Source organism: Budorcas taxicolor, chromosome 12 (assembly GCF_023091745.1).
Source record: "Budorcas taxicolor isolate Tak-1 chromosome 12, Takin1.1, whole genome shotgun sequence".
In the NCBI taxonomy this organism is placed as follows: Eukaryota; Metazoa; Chordata; class Mammalia; order Artiodactyla; family Bovidae; genus Budorcas; species Budorcas taxicolor.
Genome location: NC_068921.1, coordinates 71722579 through 71742495, shown reverse-complemented (window position 1 = coordinate 71742495; position 19917 = coordinate 71722579). Strand labels below are relative to the sequence as shown.

Here is a 19917-nt window from a genome sequence, read left to right as displayed (position 1 = left end):
CAGACTGGTATACTTCCATGCTTCTAGACTTCCCTGGTGGCTCAGATGGTAAAGCATCTGCCTACAATGTGGGAGACCCAGGTTCGATCCCTGGGTCAGGAAGATCCCCTGGAGAAGGAATTGGCAACACACTCCAGTACTCTTGCCTGGAAAATCCCATGGGCGGAGGATCCTGGTAGGCTAGAGTCCATAGGATCACAGAGTCAGACATAACTGAGGGACTTCCCTTCATATGGTTATTATAAGATTAACCCAGCCCTTACATAGGAATAACAATTAAACAACTGACTGTTGAATCAATCATTTTTGTGGCATGACTTGGAAATCTTTACTCTAAAAACTTGGAAAGTAGAGTGGTTTGGAGACATAGCATTATATTTAATTAATTAATTTTTATTTATTTATTTGACTGCATCAGGTCCTATTTGCAGCAAACAGGATCTTCTTGCTTCCTGTGGGATCTTCTGTTGCAACACACAGCCTCTCTAGCTGTGATGCACAGGCTCAGGCACTCTGAGGCATGTGGGATATTAGTCCCCCTACCAGGCTGCCAGGGATCTAACCTGTGTCCCCTGCATTGGCATGTGGATTCCAGCGCTGTTATCACCAGGGAAGTCCCCTATAAAACATCTGAAGTTTAGTCAATTGTCTGATGTCATCAGACATGTGAGAGGGACTGCGCTGCAGTCTGCTGCCTCCAGACTCTCCATGTAACTCACTCACAGGCTGAGCTCTGGCCCAGGTCCCTGAGATTTGCTCTACGAGGGTCTTGGGCTCCCAGAGCACCTGCCTGGAGCCCTGCCCGTGGTCACTGGGGCCCTGGACCCACGCACTCACTTCCTTGGAGGGGCTGTAGACGCTCTGCAGTGAGACTGGGGCTGAGTCCCTAGGGGTTTGCCTTTAAAATGTAGAAGCAGTCTGGAGGAGTACTATGAAAACAACAACAACAACAACAGCAACAACAACAAACACTGAAGTTTGAATTCTGAGGAGGTCTTGGCTAAGAAAATTGTGTGTCCTCTAGCCTTGGGTGATTTTTCACTCTCATTAGGACTGTTTGGACTCTCATCTTTCATTCTCACATTCAGAAAGTTTTCAGGGCAAAAAAAAAAAAAAAAAAATTACTTCCTGGATAGGACTGGCACCACTTCCTAGGGGTCTGAATTTAAAATGTGGCAGCAGAGAAAGCCTTTGTCAAAATTCAACATCCATTTATGATAAGAACTCTCCAGAAAGCAGGAATAGAAGGAACATACCTCAACATAATAAAAGCTATATATGACAAACGCACAGCAAACATTATCCTCAATGGTGAAAAATTGAAATTGTTTCCCCTAAAGTCAGGAACAAGACAAGGGTGCCCACTTTCACTACTACTATTCAACATAGTTTTGGAAGGTTTGACCACAGAAATCAGAGCATAAAAAATAAAAGGAATCCAAATTGGAAAAGAAGAAGTAAAACTCTCACTGTTTGCAGATAACATGATCCTCTACATAGACAACCCTTAAGACTCCACCAGAAAATTACTAGAACTAGTGAATGAATATGGTAAAGTTGCAGGATATGAAATCAACACACAGAAATCCCTTGCATTCCTATACACTAATGATGAGAAAGTAGAAAGAGAAATTAAGGAAACAATTCCATTCACCATTTCAATGAAAAGAATAAAATACGTAGGAATATATCTACCTAAAGAAACAAAAGACCTATATATAGAAAATTATAAAACACTGGTGAAAGAAATCCAAGAGGACACTAATAGATGGAGAAACATACCATGTTCATGGGTCGGAAGAATCCATATAGTGAAAATGAGTATACTACCCAAAGTTATCTATAGATTCAATGCAATCCCTATCAAGCTACCAACAGTATTTTTCACAGAGCTAGAACAAATAATTATTTGTATGGAAATACAAAAAACTTGAATAGCTAAAGCAATCTTGAGAAAGAAGAATGGAACTGGAGGAATCAACCTGCCTGACTTCAGGCTCTACTACAAAGCCACAGTCATCAAGACAGTATGGTACTGGCACAAAGACAGAAATATAGATCATGGAACAAAATAGAAAGCCCAGAGATAAATCCATGCACCTATGGACACCTTATCTTTGACAAAGGAGGCAAGAATATACAATGGAGAAAAGACAATCTCTTTACCAAGTGGTGCTGGGGAAACTGGTCAACCACTTGTAAAAGAATGAAACTGGAACACTTTCTAACACCATACACAAAAACAAACTCAAAATGGATTAAAGATCTAAACATAAGACCAGAAACTATAAAACTCCTCGAGGAGAACATAGGCAAAACACACTCCGACATAAATCACAGCAGGATCCTCTATGATCCACCTCCCAGAATTCTGGAAATAAAAGCAAAACTAATCAAATGGGACCTAATTAAAATTAAAAGCTTCTGCACAACAAAGGAAACCATAAGCAAGGTGAAAAGACAGCCTTCAGAATGGGAGAAAATAATAGCAAATGAATCAACTGACAAAGAATTAATTTCAAAAATATACAAGCAACTCCTGCAGCTCAATTCCAGAAAAATAAACGACCCAACCAAAAAATGGGCCAAAGAACTAAACAGACATTTCTCCAAAAAAGACATACGGATGGCTAACAAACACATGAAAAGACGTTCAACATCACTCATTATCAGAGAAATGCAAATCAAAATCACAATGAGGTACCATTTCACACCAATCAGAATGGCTGTGATCCAAAAGTCTACAAGCAATAAATGCTGGAGAGGGTGTGGAGAAAAGGGAACCCTCTTACACTGTTGGTGGGAATGCAAACTAGTACAGCCCCTATGGAGAACAGTGTAGAGATTCCTTTGAAAACTGGAAATAGAACTGCCATATGACCCAGTAATCCCACTGCTGGGCATACACACCAAGGAAACCAGAATTGAAAGAGATACATGTACCCCAATGTTCATCACAGTGCTGTTTATAATAGCCAGGACGTGGAAGCAACCTAGATGTCCATCAGCAGATGAATGGATAAGAAAGCTGTGGTACATATACACAGTGGAATATTACTCAGCCATTAAAAAAAATACATTTGAATCAGTTCTAATGAGGTGGATGGAACTGGAGCCTATTATACAGAGTGAAGCCAGCCAGAAAGAAAAACACCAATACAGTATACTAACACATATATATGGAATTTAGAAAGATGGTAACGATAACCCTGTATGCGAGACAGCAGAAGAGACACAAATGTATGGAACAGTCTTTTGGACTCTGTGGGAGAGGGAGAGGATGGGATGATTTGGGAGAATGGCTTTGAAACATGTATAATATCGTATGTGAAATGAATCACCAGTCCAGGTTTGATGCATGATACAGGATGCTCGGGGCTGGTGCACTGGGATGACCCAGAGGGATGGTACGGGGAGGGAAGTGGGAGGAGGGTTCAGGATGGGAAGCATGTGTACACCCATGGCTGATTCATGTTGATGTATGGCAAAACCAATACAATATTGTAAAGTAACTAACCTCCAATTAAAATAAATAAATTTATATTAAAAAATAAAAAAAAATAAAATGTAGCAGCAGTTTTTTTATTGTAGAAAAGAAATTAAAGCTGCTGTTGGATGATTCCTGCTGTAATTTGGATTCCATTCTTTCATTTTCATGTTTGGAAGGTGTTCAGCCCTAGTGAAAAAAGACTTGCTTCCTGCATGGGACTGGGAATGTTGTAGAGACTGATGGAAGCCACGGTGGCATTAATTTTATATCTAGTACTATTTTGGAAGAAGTATCTAGAAAATACACTCTGGCAAAAGTTACCAAGAATCTATTTATTGTTTGAGTATGTACATCATTAATCATGAATAATCATCTAGAAAACTGCCTAAGATAAAGGTACACATTTTTATATGACACGGATTCCTTTTTTCCATTCCTACATAGAGATAAAAGTGTTTTAGTTCAGTTAAGTTTTAGAATTCCAGTATCAGTTGTTTTTCTTTATGAAACATGTAAATGGGTTAAGCTGAGTTTTAGTCAAAAAAGCCTTAGCTGTTAGTGCCTTCTTCACGGGATTGCTTTTTAGAATTTTTTAGTGTAATTATTGTTTAAAATTTGCTGCTGATGACTGTGAGGACCTAGTCAGATTTACTGATTTATGTTTATTCAGTTTGTATTATTGGTTTGGTATTTAAACTACAGATCTTTGCTGTGTTGTCTTTGTCTCATGTTTACAAAATATGTTCCCAATTTGGAGCAGCCCCATTAATCTGCTTTTGTATACTGTACATTTTATGTTTGTAGATGTATTTGTCAAGCCTTGAGGGAGAAGATCACAATCTTAGTGACACATCAGTGGCAGTACCTAAAAGCTGCAAGTTGGATTCTGATATTGAAAGGTGTAAGTAATTTCTCGATGCCTGTGGAACTTGCTAGCACTCAGGTATGCTGAAAGCCAGGCCTCTCAGCAGGTCACTCTCCTTGGGTTCATGGTAAACACCTTCTTCTCCCTCAGTTTTACAGCTCCTTCTTCTCAAACGTGGTGTTCATGCCTCTGGTGATGAATCCAAAGACCTGTAGAAATGTCACTACTATACTCTGAGCCACATAAACCCTAAAGTATATAAAAGTGCTACCACAGGGTTACTGAGTCATCACTGTTCTTGTGAAATTTGTTAAGGATAATGATGCTATTTTATATAGAACTTTTTGTTTTCCCCTTCCAGGATTTAAGTCAAAGTATATTATTTGGAAATTAGAGATACTAAGACCTGTTTGTAACCATGTGATTGTCATACAGTTTGCTAAAGAGCATCTTCCATTAACACCAGAAGCGAGGTTGGGTATCTGAGCACCCGGGTCAGAGATGCCCACTCTGCTGGTGTTCCCAGTTGCTGGTCTCACTGTCTCTTTCCATGCCTGATATGTGTGGGAGCCTGTGCAGCAGGACGATAAAGCTCTGCCTTATGGGGCTCCTGTTCTTATGGGGACAAATGTGACAAAGAGAGAGGGGTGGAGCTGACATCTTGGCTGCCTGCTTAAAGAACTGGTGCCTCGCGTGGCCTAAGTGACATGAAGGTGGGGGCCATGCAGTCACCTGGGGTAGGCGGGTCTGAGGCAGGGGGTCCTAAGGAGGGAGCTGACCTGGCAGGTTGGAGGAACAACAGGAAGACCAGTGTGTCTGGGGAGAGTAAGCAGGGGGATGTGGAGGGAGCTGGTCTCTGAGCACTGGGCAGTGGGTGGAAGTGGGATGGAAGTCTTGGACAGTCCAGAGTAGAGGGGTGATATGGTCTGATGTGAGATTTAAAAGATTCTTTGCTATTCATCTGGTCCCATTTGCAGAAGGGAGAGGATGGCTTTCCTTTTGAAATTGTCAGTACTTGCTTGCAGAGTACAGTAGCACCCTTGTACCCACCAGTCGTTTCCTTCTGCATCTTACAGATGTGAAGTGGAAAATGGTAATTTCATTTAAAAGGTGCATGAATTTTGCCTTCCAAGTGAAATAACACAATGTATCCTGAATAATTTTCCAGTTCTGTGGTATCAGATGGTACCCAAAGTCTTCACTGAGTTTCTCCCAGGGGCCATCTCAGGGGATAGGGTGAGAGGGGGTCCAGTGAGCATCCTGGGTCTTCTTCCACCTGACTTGTCTTAACCAGAGCTGCTCTCATTTTGTGAATTTTTAATTTTAGGGTTTTTTATAATATTTTGTTTGCCACTGACTAAATCAGCTGTATCTTGTTTCATGGGGTGAGAAAATTGTGACAATATCTGCATATTATTTTATATGACTTTGTAAGGGAGGGAAACTGTGCAAGGATGTGTCACACGTGTTCAAAGAAAATGATTAGATTGGCTGTAGCTTAAACAGAGGCCTGATTTGGGGAAGTCTCGTTGGCTGCTTGTGGTTGGTTGTTCCTAAGTCTTTTTCTTGGATCTGGGTGCACTGATTGTGGCTTAGATTTTGGTTTGCTGGCTGCCAAGGCATGAGCGCCACCCCAATCTCATGGCCTCCTTGTTTAGTTGCTTCAACAGGTGGAATATTGAATTTTCAGTTGGGAACTTCCTGCATTTGTGGGGAAGCTATACAATACTGTGATGATGTAGCACCTGGGTTCTCTGTCCAGGTCTGGTTCCTACATGTCCTGTCCCAGCTGAGCGCATGATACTATGAAAATGACAGTGGTCAGTGAAGTTTTGCTGAATGACTGTTACCTGTGTAGTTGTGTCAGTATTTTTCTTTCCTGGAATATCCTCCCCAATTAATGTTTTTAAAAATTCTGCTTCTCACATGAGGTGTCTCTCAGTTCTCATGTTGTCTAAAAAGACAGTGCTGATCCTCTCACCAACCTCTGTACTTCTTGCTTCCCTAAGTGCCCACAGTAGTTATGTCAGTGGCCTCCATTCTTAACACATCATCTCACATTTCTTTCATATCCCTCAGAACCTAACACAGGGTTTAGCAGAGAATAAAATGTTCTTTTCTGTGTAGAGTTGAACTGCATTAGATTTGTCAACCACAATGTCAGACCCAAGGATCATTTTCTTAGGAAAATCATAATTTATGACCAGTTAACTTTAGTTGATTAGTGTTCAGATTATATTACTATTATCTAGTGCAAATATATTCCTCTTAAATTCTTTATTTTAGGGCACAATAGTACAACGTGGGACTTACATTGGGCTCCTGAAATCTGGGGTAGATTTTGATTTCCTTTTAAAGAGGAATGAGCAAGAACCATCTCCAGATCTGGAATCTTCTACCCTGAAGAACCAGTCCAGACCCTTGATGAGAGGTGCTGCTCCAGAGCTCCAAGATGTGAGTTTCTCGTCCTGCAACATGCCGCTGTATGTCTGCTGTTGGTAGACTCGTGGAACTTCAGTCTGTTCCACTGGTGACATCTTCATTTGTCCTAAAGTAGATCCTAAGAGTCCAAGGCCCTGTTCCATGGAACTGGTAGAGTTAGAAGAACATGACGGGAGCAAGCCTGCTTATGGTTCTCCTTCGGGTGTAGAATGGAGGATCTTATGGGGATCAGTAGAGGGTGCACTGCTATGACTTCCTGGGTGTATGTGACTCACCGTGATGTGTGAACTCTTTCATTTACCGTAGTTACATACTACTCACTGTGGTGGCCCCCAGCTTCCCTTATGCATCCAGAGGCTTAATGTGAAGACCCCTTAGACTGAGTCCTGATGTCGCCACATTAAATCAGCTACTTTTCCTATATGTTGGAATGTTCTGCCACTGCAGGTGACTGATGGTAGTATTTTGCCTCATCGTCAGATGATTTATGATGGATCAGAGGTAGCATGTACAAGGAACCTGACAAACAGTAGACTTTGGAGTTAGTACCCATCTTCCTTTCTTATCTTTTAAGACTGAGAACCACGTCTTATTCACCTTGAATCCCAATGGTCAGGGATTCAAGGCGGATTAGACATCATCAAGCTGAGGACATCCTGGGCTGCTGTGACTCTATAATGCATTCTAAGTCCTTCAGACAGAAATGCGGAAATGCACTAGATCTCCCTTAAAAACATGCACAGGTATTCTTCAGTATCCAAACTCTGGATGATGCTGATAAGCATTTGGATTAACTCCTCAGTTTCAAAACTCAGGAATCACTTTCTGAAATTTGGGAATCAAATAGATTCAGATGATATGCTTGTCTCTTACTATCCAAACCCATTTTACTCAAATTCACCCTGTGACCTCAGTTTGCTGTATTTAGCTAGTATTTTGAACCACAAGTATGCTGTATGTTTCATGTTTCTATGATTGAGTGACACAAATTATCTAGAAGGATACTTAAGCTTCATATCATTTTGTGTATTATTTTGGAACAAGCTTCTGCTGAGAGTCATGACTGACTTTAAGCAAAGCCACCCTACAGTGAATAACCTTGTACAAATGATACTTTCTTATTTCTAACAGATTCTTAGGAGCAGGATGGCTGGGTCTAAGGGTAAATACACACATGGTTTGGCCAGATATTCCCACACTCCTCTCCATAGGAGATGGACCATCTTGCACTCCTACTAGTGTATGAGATGTGTCTGTCTCCCCACAGCTTTGCTGTGGAGGGCTTTGTTGAACTTTTCACATTCGGGGGTTCTTTATTTAAAATTTTGTCTCTCACTGCCATTTTTCCCTCCCAGACTGAGAATATAGAGGTCACACTTCCTTTAGAAGACCGTTTGGAAGGAAAAGTTGGTATTAAGACCTACAATGATTACTTCACAGCCGGTGCTCAATGGTTTATCCTCATTTTCCTTATTCTAGTGAACATCGCAGCTCAGGTAAATAAGGACAATTATTTTGTTGTGTGCCCTCAGCTTGGTATTTACATATTTATACTGTATTTATGTTATCATTATTTTTAATATGTATATGAAAATTTTTATCTCAAAGAACTGGCTCATGCAGTTGTGGGATCTATCTGGGTGAATGTGAAATCAGAAAGGCAGGCCTGAAGACTGGAATTTGAGGCAGAAGCTGACCCTGCTATCTTGAGGAAGAATTTCTTCTTCCTCCAAGAAGCCTCAGGTTTTGCTCTTAGGGCCTTTGAGTGACTGGATGACGCCACCACAGTGTTGAGTGTGATCTCCTCTACTGAAGTTCTGATGATGGATGTGAGCCACATCCACAAAATACCTTCACGGCAACATCTAGACGAGTGTTTGGTTGAATCATTGGACACTGGCCTGCCCAAGCTGACACAGACAGCTGACCATCACAGTACCTGTCAAATGTTTTTTTCTTGGAAAAATCCCCACGTTTGCACTATGATTACTGCATTTGGCAGTTCACTTGTGTTTACTTTGAAATACGTTATCTGTGGGGAGCAAACTAAGTGAAGCTTATCGGTATTATGTACATGATAGAGAACTTCCAGGGAAAAAAGAATATCTTTTAAAGAGTTTAAAATGTAAGATGCCCTCCCCTGACCTGTAGCCATCTGAGGTGTGGGGATTGGCACAGACCTGGGCTGAAAGGACCATCTCTTGTTTTCTGGAGCCTTTCCATCCCCCAGCCTAGTGAGCGGGGTGTGAGGCTCAGTGATGTCAGTGTGTGAGTGACTGTTGTTTCCTGCTCCAGGTTGCCTACGTCCTGCAGGACTGGTGGCTTGCATACTGGTGAGTGATTCCTGATCTGACCCAAAGTGCTGTGAAATCTGCATGAAACCTCACTTTCCCACAGTCAGGGGGAGAAGGGAGGGGCTTGTTCAGCCTCCTCTTCTGACCCTCACATAGTTTCCCTGAAGAAAAAGTAAAGTTCCTGCTGGTGGAGAGTGACGCTCACATTGTCTCTCCCCAAGTCTGACCCTCAGCAGCTTCCTCATAGATGATTTTGAGAACTGAAGGTTGTGATTCAAACTGAAACTTTATAAGGTAGATGGACACAGAGCCCTGTGAACTGGGAGCCATTTTTCTAGCATAAAATACATTTCTCAAATTGAGATTTTTTTTTTTTGTATTTGAATACATTCTGTCTGAAGCATAATATTTTTTTCTTCTCTCTTCCACAGGGCGAATTTACAAAGTGCCCTGTATTTTGGGGCATATGGAAAAGGAGAGACAGTTGTGATGCTTGATCTGAACTGGTATTTAGGCACCTATTCAGGTAAAGTTGAATTCTCCGGTCTATTATATGAGAGTCTGAGGTGCTTACAAGGAGCCTGTGTGAGCATCTAGGGCTTCCAGGCACAATTCAGTAATGTCTCAACAGATTTAAGAGTTTGATTTGCATTTGCTCTGTGAATTAACTAGAACAATTATCTTTAAAATCTAGGAGAAAGAAGTTGAATGGAGATTCTTGATTTATTGTGCACTGGATTTTGGTAGTTAAACCAGGATTGCACATTCAGAAAATCAGCCACTGTAAATACGTGGCATTGTCTATTCTAATAGGTTGGTTTAGCTAAATCTTATATTGTTATATGGATGGACAATGGGATTAGAAACAGATCCCTACTCTGTGGTTCAGATTGTTCCAGTTCTGTCTGAATAAGCTCTGGCTTTTATTGATTTTAGTTAAGTCGTTAGTTAAGTGCCTTGGTCAGTCGCATTTGACTATTTGCGACCCCGTAGACTGTAGCCCACCAGGCTCCTCTGTCCATGGGATTCTCCAGGCAAGAGTACTGGAGTGGGTTGCCATTTCCTTCTCCAGGGGATCTTCCCGACCCAGGGATCAAACCCAGGTCTCCCGCATTGCAGGCAGACGCTTTAACCTCTGAGCCACCAGGGAAGCCATGCAGGTATGCAAAGTCCCCTTCACCACACTGCTCATCTCTTGGGCATCACTAATTACTTGAGAAGCTAAGCAGGGGGAATCCAGCATCTGGGGATAGATTCCTTCTCTTTCTTACCTTGAGTTCACAGCGTTATCTTATCTCCAGCTGTGTGATTAATTTAACATGTGACTAATATTAACATAACTCACTGTATTCACAAGAGCTTAGAATATATATAATATTACATAGTGTTTAAAGGATGTCTTCATCTAAAATTTTAAATATCTTTTTACCCATTCATTTGTTGATAGACGTTTAGATTGCTACAATGTCCTGGCTATTATAAATATTTGCTACTATGAACATTGGGACATAATAATAAATAATAATAATATTAATTAATTAAATTTTAAATTATAAATAAAATAATAAAATAATTTTATATCGGATTATAAATGATTGAGCTTCACTGGTGGCTCAGATGGTAAAGAATCTGCCTACAGTGCAGGAAACCTGGGTTTGATCCCTGGAGAAGGGAATGGCATCCAACTCCAGTATTCTTGCCTGTGATATCCCATGGACTGAGGAGCCTGATGGGCTATGGTCCATAGGGTTGCAAAGAGTTGGACATGACTGAAGTGACTTAGCATGAACACATAGATGTTTAACAATGTTGCGATTGTTTCAGGTGGATGCAAAGACACTCAGCCATACATATGTGTGTATTCATTCTCCTCCAAATCCCTTCCCCGCCCCCCATCCAGGCTACCATGTAACTGAGCAGAGTTCCCTGTGCTATACAGTAGGTTCTTATTGGTTACCCACTTTAAATATAGAAGAGTGTGCATGTTGATCCCAAACTCCCTAACTGTCTCTTCCCCCTTCTTCTTTCCCCTGACAACCATGATTTCATTCTCTAAGTCTGTCAGTACATTTCTGTTACAGAAATACATTCATTTGTATAATTTCTTTTTAGATTCCACCTATAAGGGATGTTTTACAATATTTCTCCTTCCCTGACTTACTTCATTCAGCATGACAATCTCTAGGCCCACCCATGTTGTGGCAAATGGCATTATTTCATTCTTTTTTAATGGCCGTGTAGTAGTCCATTTTATGTATGTACCACCTCTTCTTTGTCCATTCCTGTCAATGGTTATTTAGGCTGCTTTCACATGTTAGCTGTTGTAAACAGTGCTTCAATGAACACTGGGGTGCATATATCCTGGTATGTATCCTTTTGGACCATGTTTTTCTCTGGGTATATGTCCAGAAGTGGGGCTCCTGGACTACCAGGGTCTTAGTTTGTAAAGAACCTCCGTACTGTTCTCCATAGTAGTTATATCAATTTACATTCCCACCATAGTGCAAGAGAGTTCCCTTCTCTCTACAGCCTTTCCAGCATTTATTATAAGATTTTTTGCTGATGGCCATTCTGATTGGTATGAGGTGATACCTCATTGTAGTTTTGATCTGCATTTCTCTAATAATTAGTGATACAGACTATTTTTTTCATGTTGACCATCTGTATGTTGTCTTTGGTGAACTATCTATTTATGTCTTCCACTCTTGTTTTGATTGGATTGTTTGGTTTTTTGATATTGAACTGCATAAGCTGTTTGTATATTTTGAAGGTTAATCCTTTGTCAGTTGCTTAGTTTGCAGTTATTTTCTCCCATTCTGAGGATTGTCTTTTCATCTCCTTTATGGTACTTATATATAATGGAATATTACTCAGCTGCAAAAAAGAATGAAATTAGCTCATTTGTAGAGACATGGGTGGACCTAGAGTCTGTTATACAGAGTGAAGTAAGTCAGAAAGAAAAGCAAAAAAATGCATAAATTAACACAGATATATGAACTCTAGAAAAATGGTATGGATGAACCTAATTGCAGGAATAGAGATAGTGATGTAGAGAACGTAGGTGTGGAAACATGTGGGGGAGGTGTAGGAGATGAATGGACAGGTTAGGAGTATACACTACCATACACTAGATAGCGAGTGGGAATTTGCTGGATAGTACAGGGAACTCGGTACAGTGCTCTCTGAGGACATTGAGGGGTGGGACTGGTTGAGAGGGGGAGATATAGGAGGAGGGGTTATATGTACATATTGCTGATTTACTTCCTTGTACAGAAACTAACACAACATTGTAAAGCAACTATACGCCAGTAAAAATAAGTAAATAAATAACAATATCCCCACAGGAAACACTTGTATAAACTTTCTACAAAGAATGTGTTATATGAAAATCCACTCTTTGAAATTTGGTATTTATTTTATGAATCACTTGCTAAGAAATCTAAATACATTAGCTGTTTACCTTCTTAATTGGTGGACTATGGGGGCTTAAAGGAAGAAGGAAAGGATTCTGTTATATATTCATATAGGGTAGTGGGCTAAGGCAAATGCTTGTTGATGGAATTTAGGAATCTGAGCAGGTTTCAGAGTTTAACACTGATGTGTCAGCTGAATGGAAAAACACTATGTGAAGGAATATTTATTACAAGGGTCATCACCCCTTTATTTACCATTGTGAGTTGAACAGATGTTTGGAGGGCTATTTTCATTTTTATATGCTATCTTCATTTTTATCAGTTCAGTTCAGATCAGTTGCTCAGTCGTGTCTGACTCGTTGCGACCTCATGTACTACAGCACACCAGGCTTCCCTGTCCATCACCAACTCCCAGAGTTTACTCAAACTCATGTTCATTGAGTCAGTGATGCCATCCCACCATTTCATCCTCTGTCATCTCCTTCTCCTCCTGCCCTCAATCTTTCCTAGCATCATGGTCTTTTCAAATGAGTCAGCTCTTCGCATAAGGTGGCCAGAGTATTGGAGTTTCAGCTTCAACATCAGTCCTTTCAATGAACATTCCGGACTTATTTTCTTTAGGATGGACTGGTTGGATCTCCTTGTAGTCCAAGGGGCTCTCAAGAGTCTTCTCCAAGATCATAGTTCAAAAGCATCAATTCTTCAGCCCTCAGTTTTCTTTATAGCTCAACTCTCACACCCATACATGACTACTGGAAAAACCATAGCCTTGACTAGATGGACCTTTGTTGGCAAAGAAATATCTCTGCTTTTTAATATACTGTCTAGATTGATTATAACTTTTCTTCCAAGGAGTAAACGTCTTTTAATTTCATGGCTGCAGTCACCATCTGCAGTGATTTTGGAGTCCCAAAAAATAAAGTCTGTCACTGTTTCCACTGTTTCCCCATCTATTTGCCATGAAGTGATGGGACCGGATGCCATGATCTTCATTTTCTGAATGTTGAGCTTTAAGCCAAATTTTTCACTCTACACTTTCACTTTCATCAAAGGCTCTTTAGTTCTTCATTTCTACAATAAGGGCAATGTCATCTGCATATCTGAGGTTATTGATATTTCTCCAAGCAATCTTTATTTCAGCTTGTACTTCATCCAGCCCAGCGTTTCTCATGATGTACTCTGCATATAAGTTAAATAAGCATGATGACAATATACAGCCTTGACATACTCCTTTTACTATTTGGAACCAGTCTGTTGTTCCACGTCCAGTTCTAACTGTTGCTTCTAATCTGCATACAGATATCTCAAGAGGCAGGTCAGGTGGTTTGGTATTCCCATCTCTTTCAGAATTTTCCACAGTTTATTGTGATCCACACAGTCAAAGGCTTTGGCATAGTCAATAAAGCAGAAATAGAAGTTTTTCTGGAATTCTCTTTCTTTTTTGATGATCCAGCAAATGTTGGCAATTTGATCTCTGGTTCCTCTGCCTTTTCTAAAACCAGCTTGAACATCTGGAAGTTCATGTTTCATGTATTGCTGAAGCCTGGCTTGGAGAATTTTGAGCATTACTTTGGTAGATGTGAGATGAGAGCAAATGTGCAGTAGTTTGAGCATTCATTTCCTTTCTGTGGGATTGAAATGAAAATTGACCTTTTCCAGTCCTGTGGCCACTGCTGAGTTTTCCACGTTTGCTGGCATATTGAGTGCAGCACTTTCACAGTATCATCTTTTAGGATTTGAAATAACTCAACTGGATTTCCATTACCTCTGCTAGCTTTGTTCATAGTGATGCTTACTAAGGACCACTTGACTTCACATTCCAGGATGTCTGGCTCTAGGTGAGAGATCATACCATCGTGATTATCTGGGTCATGAAGATCTGTTTTTCTACAGTTCTTCTATGTATTCTTGCCACCTCTTCATAATATCTTCTGCTTCTGTTAGGTCCATACCATTTCTGTCCTTTATTGAGCCCATCTTTGCATGAAATGTTCCGTTGGTGTCTCTAATTTTCTTAAAGAGCTCTCTAGTCTTTCCCATTCTATTGTTTTTCTCTATTTCTTTGCACTGATCACTGAGGAAGGCTTTTGTATATCTCCTTTCTATTGTTTGGAACTCTGCATTTAAATGGGTATATCTTTCCTTTTCTCCTTTGCTTTTTGCTTCTCTTCTTTTCACAGCTATTTTTAAGGCCTCCTCAGACAGCCATTTTTCTCTTTTGCATTTCTGTTTCTTGGGGAGGTCTTGCTCCCTGTCACCTGTACAGTGTCACGAGCTTCCATCCATAGTTCATCAGGCACTCTATCAGATCTAGTCCCTTAAATCTATTTCTCACTTCCACTGTATAATCATAAGGGATTTGATTTAGGTCATACCTGAATGGTCTAGTGGTTTTACCTACTTTCATGTCTGAATTTGGCAATAATAAATTCACGATCCTAGCCACAGTCAGCTCCCAGTCTAGTTTTTGCTGACTGTATAGAGTGTCTCCATCTTTGGCTGCAAAGAATATAATCAATCTGAGTTTAATGCTGATCATCTGGTGATTTTTATGTGTAGAGTCTTCTCTTGTGTTGTTGAAAGAAGGTATTTGCTATGACCAGTGTATTCTCTTGGCAGAACACCAAGAGCCTTTGCCCTGCTTCTTTCTGTACTCCAAGGCCAGATTTGCCTGTTACTCCAGGTGTTTCTTGACTTCCTAATTTTGCATCCCAGTCCCCTATAATGAAAAGCACATCTTTTTTGGGTGTTAATTCTAGAAGGTCCTGTAGGTCTTCATAGAGCTGTTCAACTTCAGCTTCTTAAGCATTACTCGTCAGAGCATAGACTTGGATTACCGTGATACTGAATGGTTTGCCTTGAAAATGAACAGAGATCATTCTGTGTTTTTTGAGATTGCATCCAAGTACTGGATTTTGGACTCTTTCATTGAATATGATGGCTACTCCATTTCTTCTAATGGATTCCTGCACACAGTAGTAGATATAAAGTTCTTCTGAGTTACATTCACCCATTCTAGTCCATTTTAGTTCGCTGATTCCTAAAATGTCCAATTTTAGGAATTCAATGGCATTCACTTTTGCCATCTCCTGTTTGATTGCTCCCAATTTGCCTGGATTCATGGACCTAACAGTCCAGGTTCCTTTGCAATATTGCTCTTAACAGCATCAGACCTTGCTCCCATCACCAGTCACATCTACAACTGGGTATTGTTTTTGCTTTGGCTCCATCTCTTCATTCTTTCTGGAGTTATTTCTCCACTGTTCTCTAGTAGCATATTGGGTACCTACCAACCTGGGGAGTTCATCTTTCAGTGTCCTATCTTTTTGCCTTTTCATACTGTTCATGAGGTTCTCAAGGCTGGAATACTGAAGTGGTTTCCTGTTCCCTTCTCCAGTGGACCACATTTTGTCAGAACACTCCACCGTGACCCATCAGTCTTAGGTATATGGCATGGCTCATAGTTTCATTGAGTTAGACAAGGCTGTGGTCCATGTAATTAGATTGGTTAGTTTTTTTGTGATTGTGGCTTTCAGTCTGTCTGCCCTCTGGTGGAGAAGGATAAGAAGCTTATGGAAGCTTCCTGATGGGAGAGACTGACTGAGGGGGCATACTGGGTCCTGTTCTGATGGGCAGGACTATGCTCAGTAAATCTTTAATCCAATTTTCTGTTGATGAGTGAAGCTGTGTTCCCTCCCTGCTACTTACCTTGGGCCAAACTATGGCGGAGGTAATAAAGATAAACTATGGTGGAGGTGCATTTTCTTGGCAAAACTCTATTAGTCTTTGCCCTGCTTCATTCCACATCGCAAGGCCAAATTTGCCTGTTACTCCAGGTGTTTCTTGACTTCCTACTTTTGCATTCCAGTCCCCTATAACAAAAAGGACATCTTTTTTGGGTGTTAGTTCTAAAAGGTCTTGTAGGTCTGCATAGAACCGTTCAACTTCAGCTTCTTCAGTGTTACTGGTTGGGGCATAGACTTGGGTTACCGTTATATTGAATGGTTTGCCTTGGAAATGGGCAGAGATTATTCTGTCATTTTTGAGATTGCATCTAAGTACTGCATTTCGGACTCTTTTGTTGATCATGGTGGCTACTCCATTTCTTCTGAGGGATTCCTGCCCACAGTAGTAGATATAATGGCCATCTGAGTTAAATTCACCCATTGCAGTGCATTTTAGTTCACTGATTCCTAGAATGTTGACGTTTACTCTTGCCATCTCCTGTTTGACCACTTTCAATTTGCCTTGATTCATGAACCTGATATTCCAGGTTCCTATGCAATATTGCTCTTACAGCATCGGACCTTGCTTCTATCACCAGTCACATCCACAGCTGGGTATTGTTTTTGCTTTGGCTCCATCCCTTCATTCTTTCTGGAGTTATTTCTCCACTGATCTGTTTCACCTACCGACCTGGGGAGTTCCTCTTTCAGTATCTTATCATTTTGCCTTTTCATACTGTTCATGGGGTTCTCAAGGCAAGAATACTGAAGTGGTTTTCCATTCCCTTCTCCAGTGGACCACATTGTGTCAGCAAACACCCTCTTCCAACAACACAAGAGAAGACTCTACACATGGACATCACCAGATGGTCAACACCAAAATCAGATTGATTATATTCTTTGCAGCCAAAGATGGAAAAGTTCAATACAGTCAACGAAAACAAGATCAGGAGCTGACTGTGGCTCGGATCATGAACTCCTTATTGCCAAATTCAGACTTAAATTGAAGAAAGTAGGGAAAACCACTAGACCATTCAGGTATGACCTAAATTGAATCCCTTATGATTATACAGTGGAAGTGAGAAAAAGATTTAAGGGACTAGATATGATAGATAGAGTGCCTGATGAGCTATGGTCGGAGGTTCATGACATTGTACAGGAGACAGGGATCAAGATCATCCCCATGGAAAAGAAATGCAAAAAAGCAAAATGGCTGCCTGGGGAGGCCTTATAAATAGTTGTGAAAAGAAGAGAAGCAAAAAGCAAAGGAGAAGAGAAGCAAAAAGCAAAGGAGAAAAGGAAAGATACAAGCATCTGAATGCAGAGTTCCAAAGAATAGCAAGAAGAGATAAGAATGCCTTCCTCAGCGATCAATGCAAAGAAATAGAGGAAAAGAACAGAATGGGAAAGACTAGAGATCTCTTCAAGAAAATTAGAGACACCAACGGAACATTTCATGCAAAGATGGGCTCAATAAAGGACAGAAATGGTATGGACCTAACAGAAGCAGAAGATATTATGAAGAGGTGGCAAGAATACACAGAAGAACTGTACAAAAAAGATCTTCACGACCCAATTAATTACGATGGTGTGATCACTCACCTAGAGCCGGACATCCTGGAATGTGAAGTCAAGTGGTCCTTAGTAAGCATCACTATGAACAAAGCTAGTGGAGGTGATGGAATTCCAGTTGAGCTATTTCAAATCCTGAAAGATGATGCTGTGAAAGTGCTGCACTCAATATGCCAGCAAACGTGGAAAACTCAGCAGTGGCCACAGGACTGGAAAAAGTCAGTTTTCATTCGAATCCCTAAGAAAGGCAATGCCAAGGAATGCTCAAACTACCGCACAATTGACTCATCTCACACGCTAGTAAAATAATGCTCAAAATTGTCCAAGCCAGGCTTCAGCAATACGTGAACCGTGAACTTCCAGATGTTCAAGCTAGTTTTAGAAAAGGCAGAGGAACCAGAGATCAAGTTGGTAACACCCACTGGATCATGGAAGAAGCAAGAGAGTTCCAGAAAAACATCTATTTCTTCTTTATTGACTATGCCAAGCTTTTGACTGTGTGGATCACAATAAACTGTGGAAAATTCTGAAAGAGATGGGAATACCAGAGCACCTGACCTGCCTCTTGAGAAACCTACATGCAGGTCAGGAAGCCCCAGCTAGAACTGGACATGGAACAAGAGGCTTGTTCCAAATAGGAAAAGGAGTACGTCAAGGCTGTATATTGTCACCCTGCTTATTTAACTTATACGCAGAGTACATCATGAGAAACGCTGGGCTGGAAGAAGCGCAAGCTGGAATTGAGATTGCCAGGAGAAATATCAATAACCTCAGATATGCAGATGACACCACCCTTATGGCAGAAAGTGAAGAAGAACTAAAAAGCCTCTTGATGAAAGTGAAAGAGGAGAGTGAAAAAGTTGCCTTAAAGCTCAACATTCAGAAAATGAAGATCATGGCATCTGGTCCCATCACTTCATGGCAAATAGATGGGGAAACAGTGGAAACAGTGTCAGACTTTATTTTTGGGGGCTCCAAAATCACTGCAGATGGTGATTGCAGCCATGAAATTGAAAGATGCTTACTCCTTGGAAGGAAAGTTATGACCAACCTAGATAGCATATTGGAAAGCAGAGATATTACTTTGCCAACAAAGGTCTGTCTAGTCAAGGCTGTGGTTTTCTAGTAGTCATGTATGGATGTGAGAGTTGGATGGTGAAGAAAGCTGAGCACCAAAGAATTGATGCTTTTGAACTGTGGTGCTGGAGAAGGCTTTAAAGAGTCCCTTGTACTGCAAGGAGATCCAACCAGTCCATCCTAAAGGAGATCAGTCCTGGGTGTTCTTTGGAAGGAGTGATACTAAAGCTGAACCTCCAATACTTTTGCCACCTCATATGAAGCGTTGACTCATTGGAAAAGACCCTGATGCTGGGAGGGATTGGGGGCATGAGGATAAGGGGACGACAGAGGATGATGTATCTGGATGGCATTACCGACTTGATGGACATGAGTCTGAGTGAACTCCGGGAGTTGGTGATGGACAGGGAGGCCTGGCCTGCTGCAGTTCATGGGGTCGCATAGAGTCAGACACGACTGAGTGAATGAACTGAACTGAACTGAACTGAATGAATATAATGGTGACTTCCCTCAAAAGATCCCACGCATGTAATGCTACAGACTGTGCCCCCAACCTGCTGCAGGCCACCACCGACCCACACCTTCAGCGGAGACTCCCGGACTCCCATAGGCAAGTCTCCTGTGGGGTCCCTGTTCCTTCCTCCTCGGTCCTGGTGCACAAGGTTCTGTTGTGCCCTCCACGAGTCTATTTCCCAGTCCTGTGTAATTCTGGCAGCTCTATGGTGGGGTTAATGGCGACCTCCTCCAAGAGGACTTATGCCATACCCACACCCAGAGCCCCTGTCCCTGCGGCAGACCACTGCTGACCCATACCTCCACGGGAGACACTCAAACACTGTTCTGTCTCAGTCTCTGTGAGGACCCTGGGTCCTGGTGTGCACAAGGTTCATGTGAGCCCTCTGAGCATCTCTGGCGGGAATGAGGTTTGATTCTAAACATGAATTTGCCCCTTCTACCGTCTTGCTGGGGCTGCTCCTTTGCCCTTTAACATGGGGTATCTCCTCACAGCTGCTCCAGTGCCTACCATCTTACTAGGTTT

General features: G+C 41.3%; 1 protein-coding gene across 1 annotated transcript in view; it reads left to right on the top strand.

Annotated features, from left to right (window-relative positions):
* The window catches only part of LOC128057633 (ATP-binding cassette sub-family C member 4-like), a 163668-nt gene that overhangs the window by 68949 nt on the left and 74802 nt on the right, over positions 1-19917 (top strand). The window contains exons 14-18 of the mRNA XM_052650094.1: positions 4295-4391; positions 6642-6809; positions 8153-8293; positions 9093-9130; positions 9523-9617. Of these exons, the coding sequence (XP_052506054.1) occupies positions 4295-4391; positions 6642-6809; positions 8153-8293; positions 9093-9130; positions 9523-9617 (539 nt within the window). The remainder of the gene's footprint in view (positions 1-4294; positions 4392-6641; positions 6810-8152; positions 8294-9092; positions 9131-9522; positions 9618-19917) is intronic.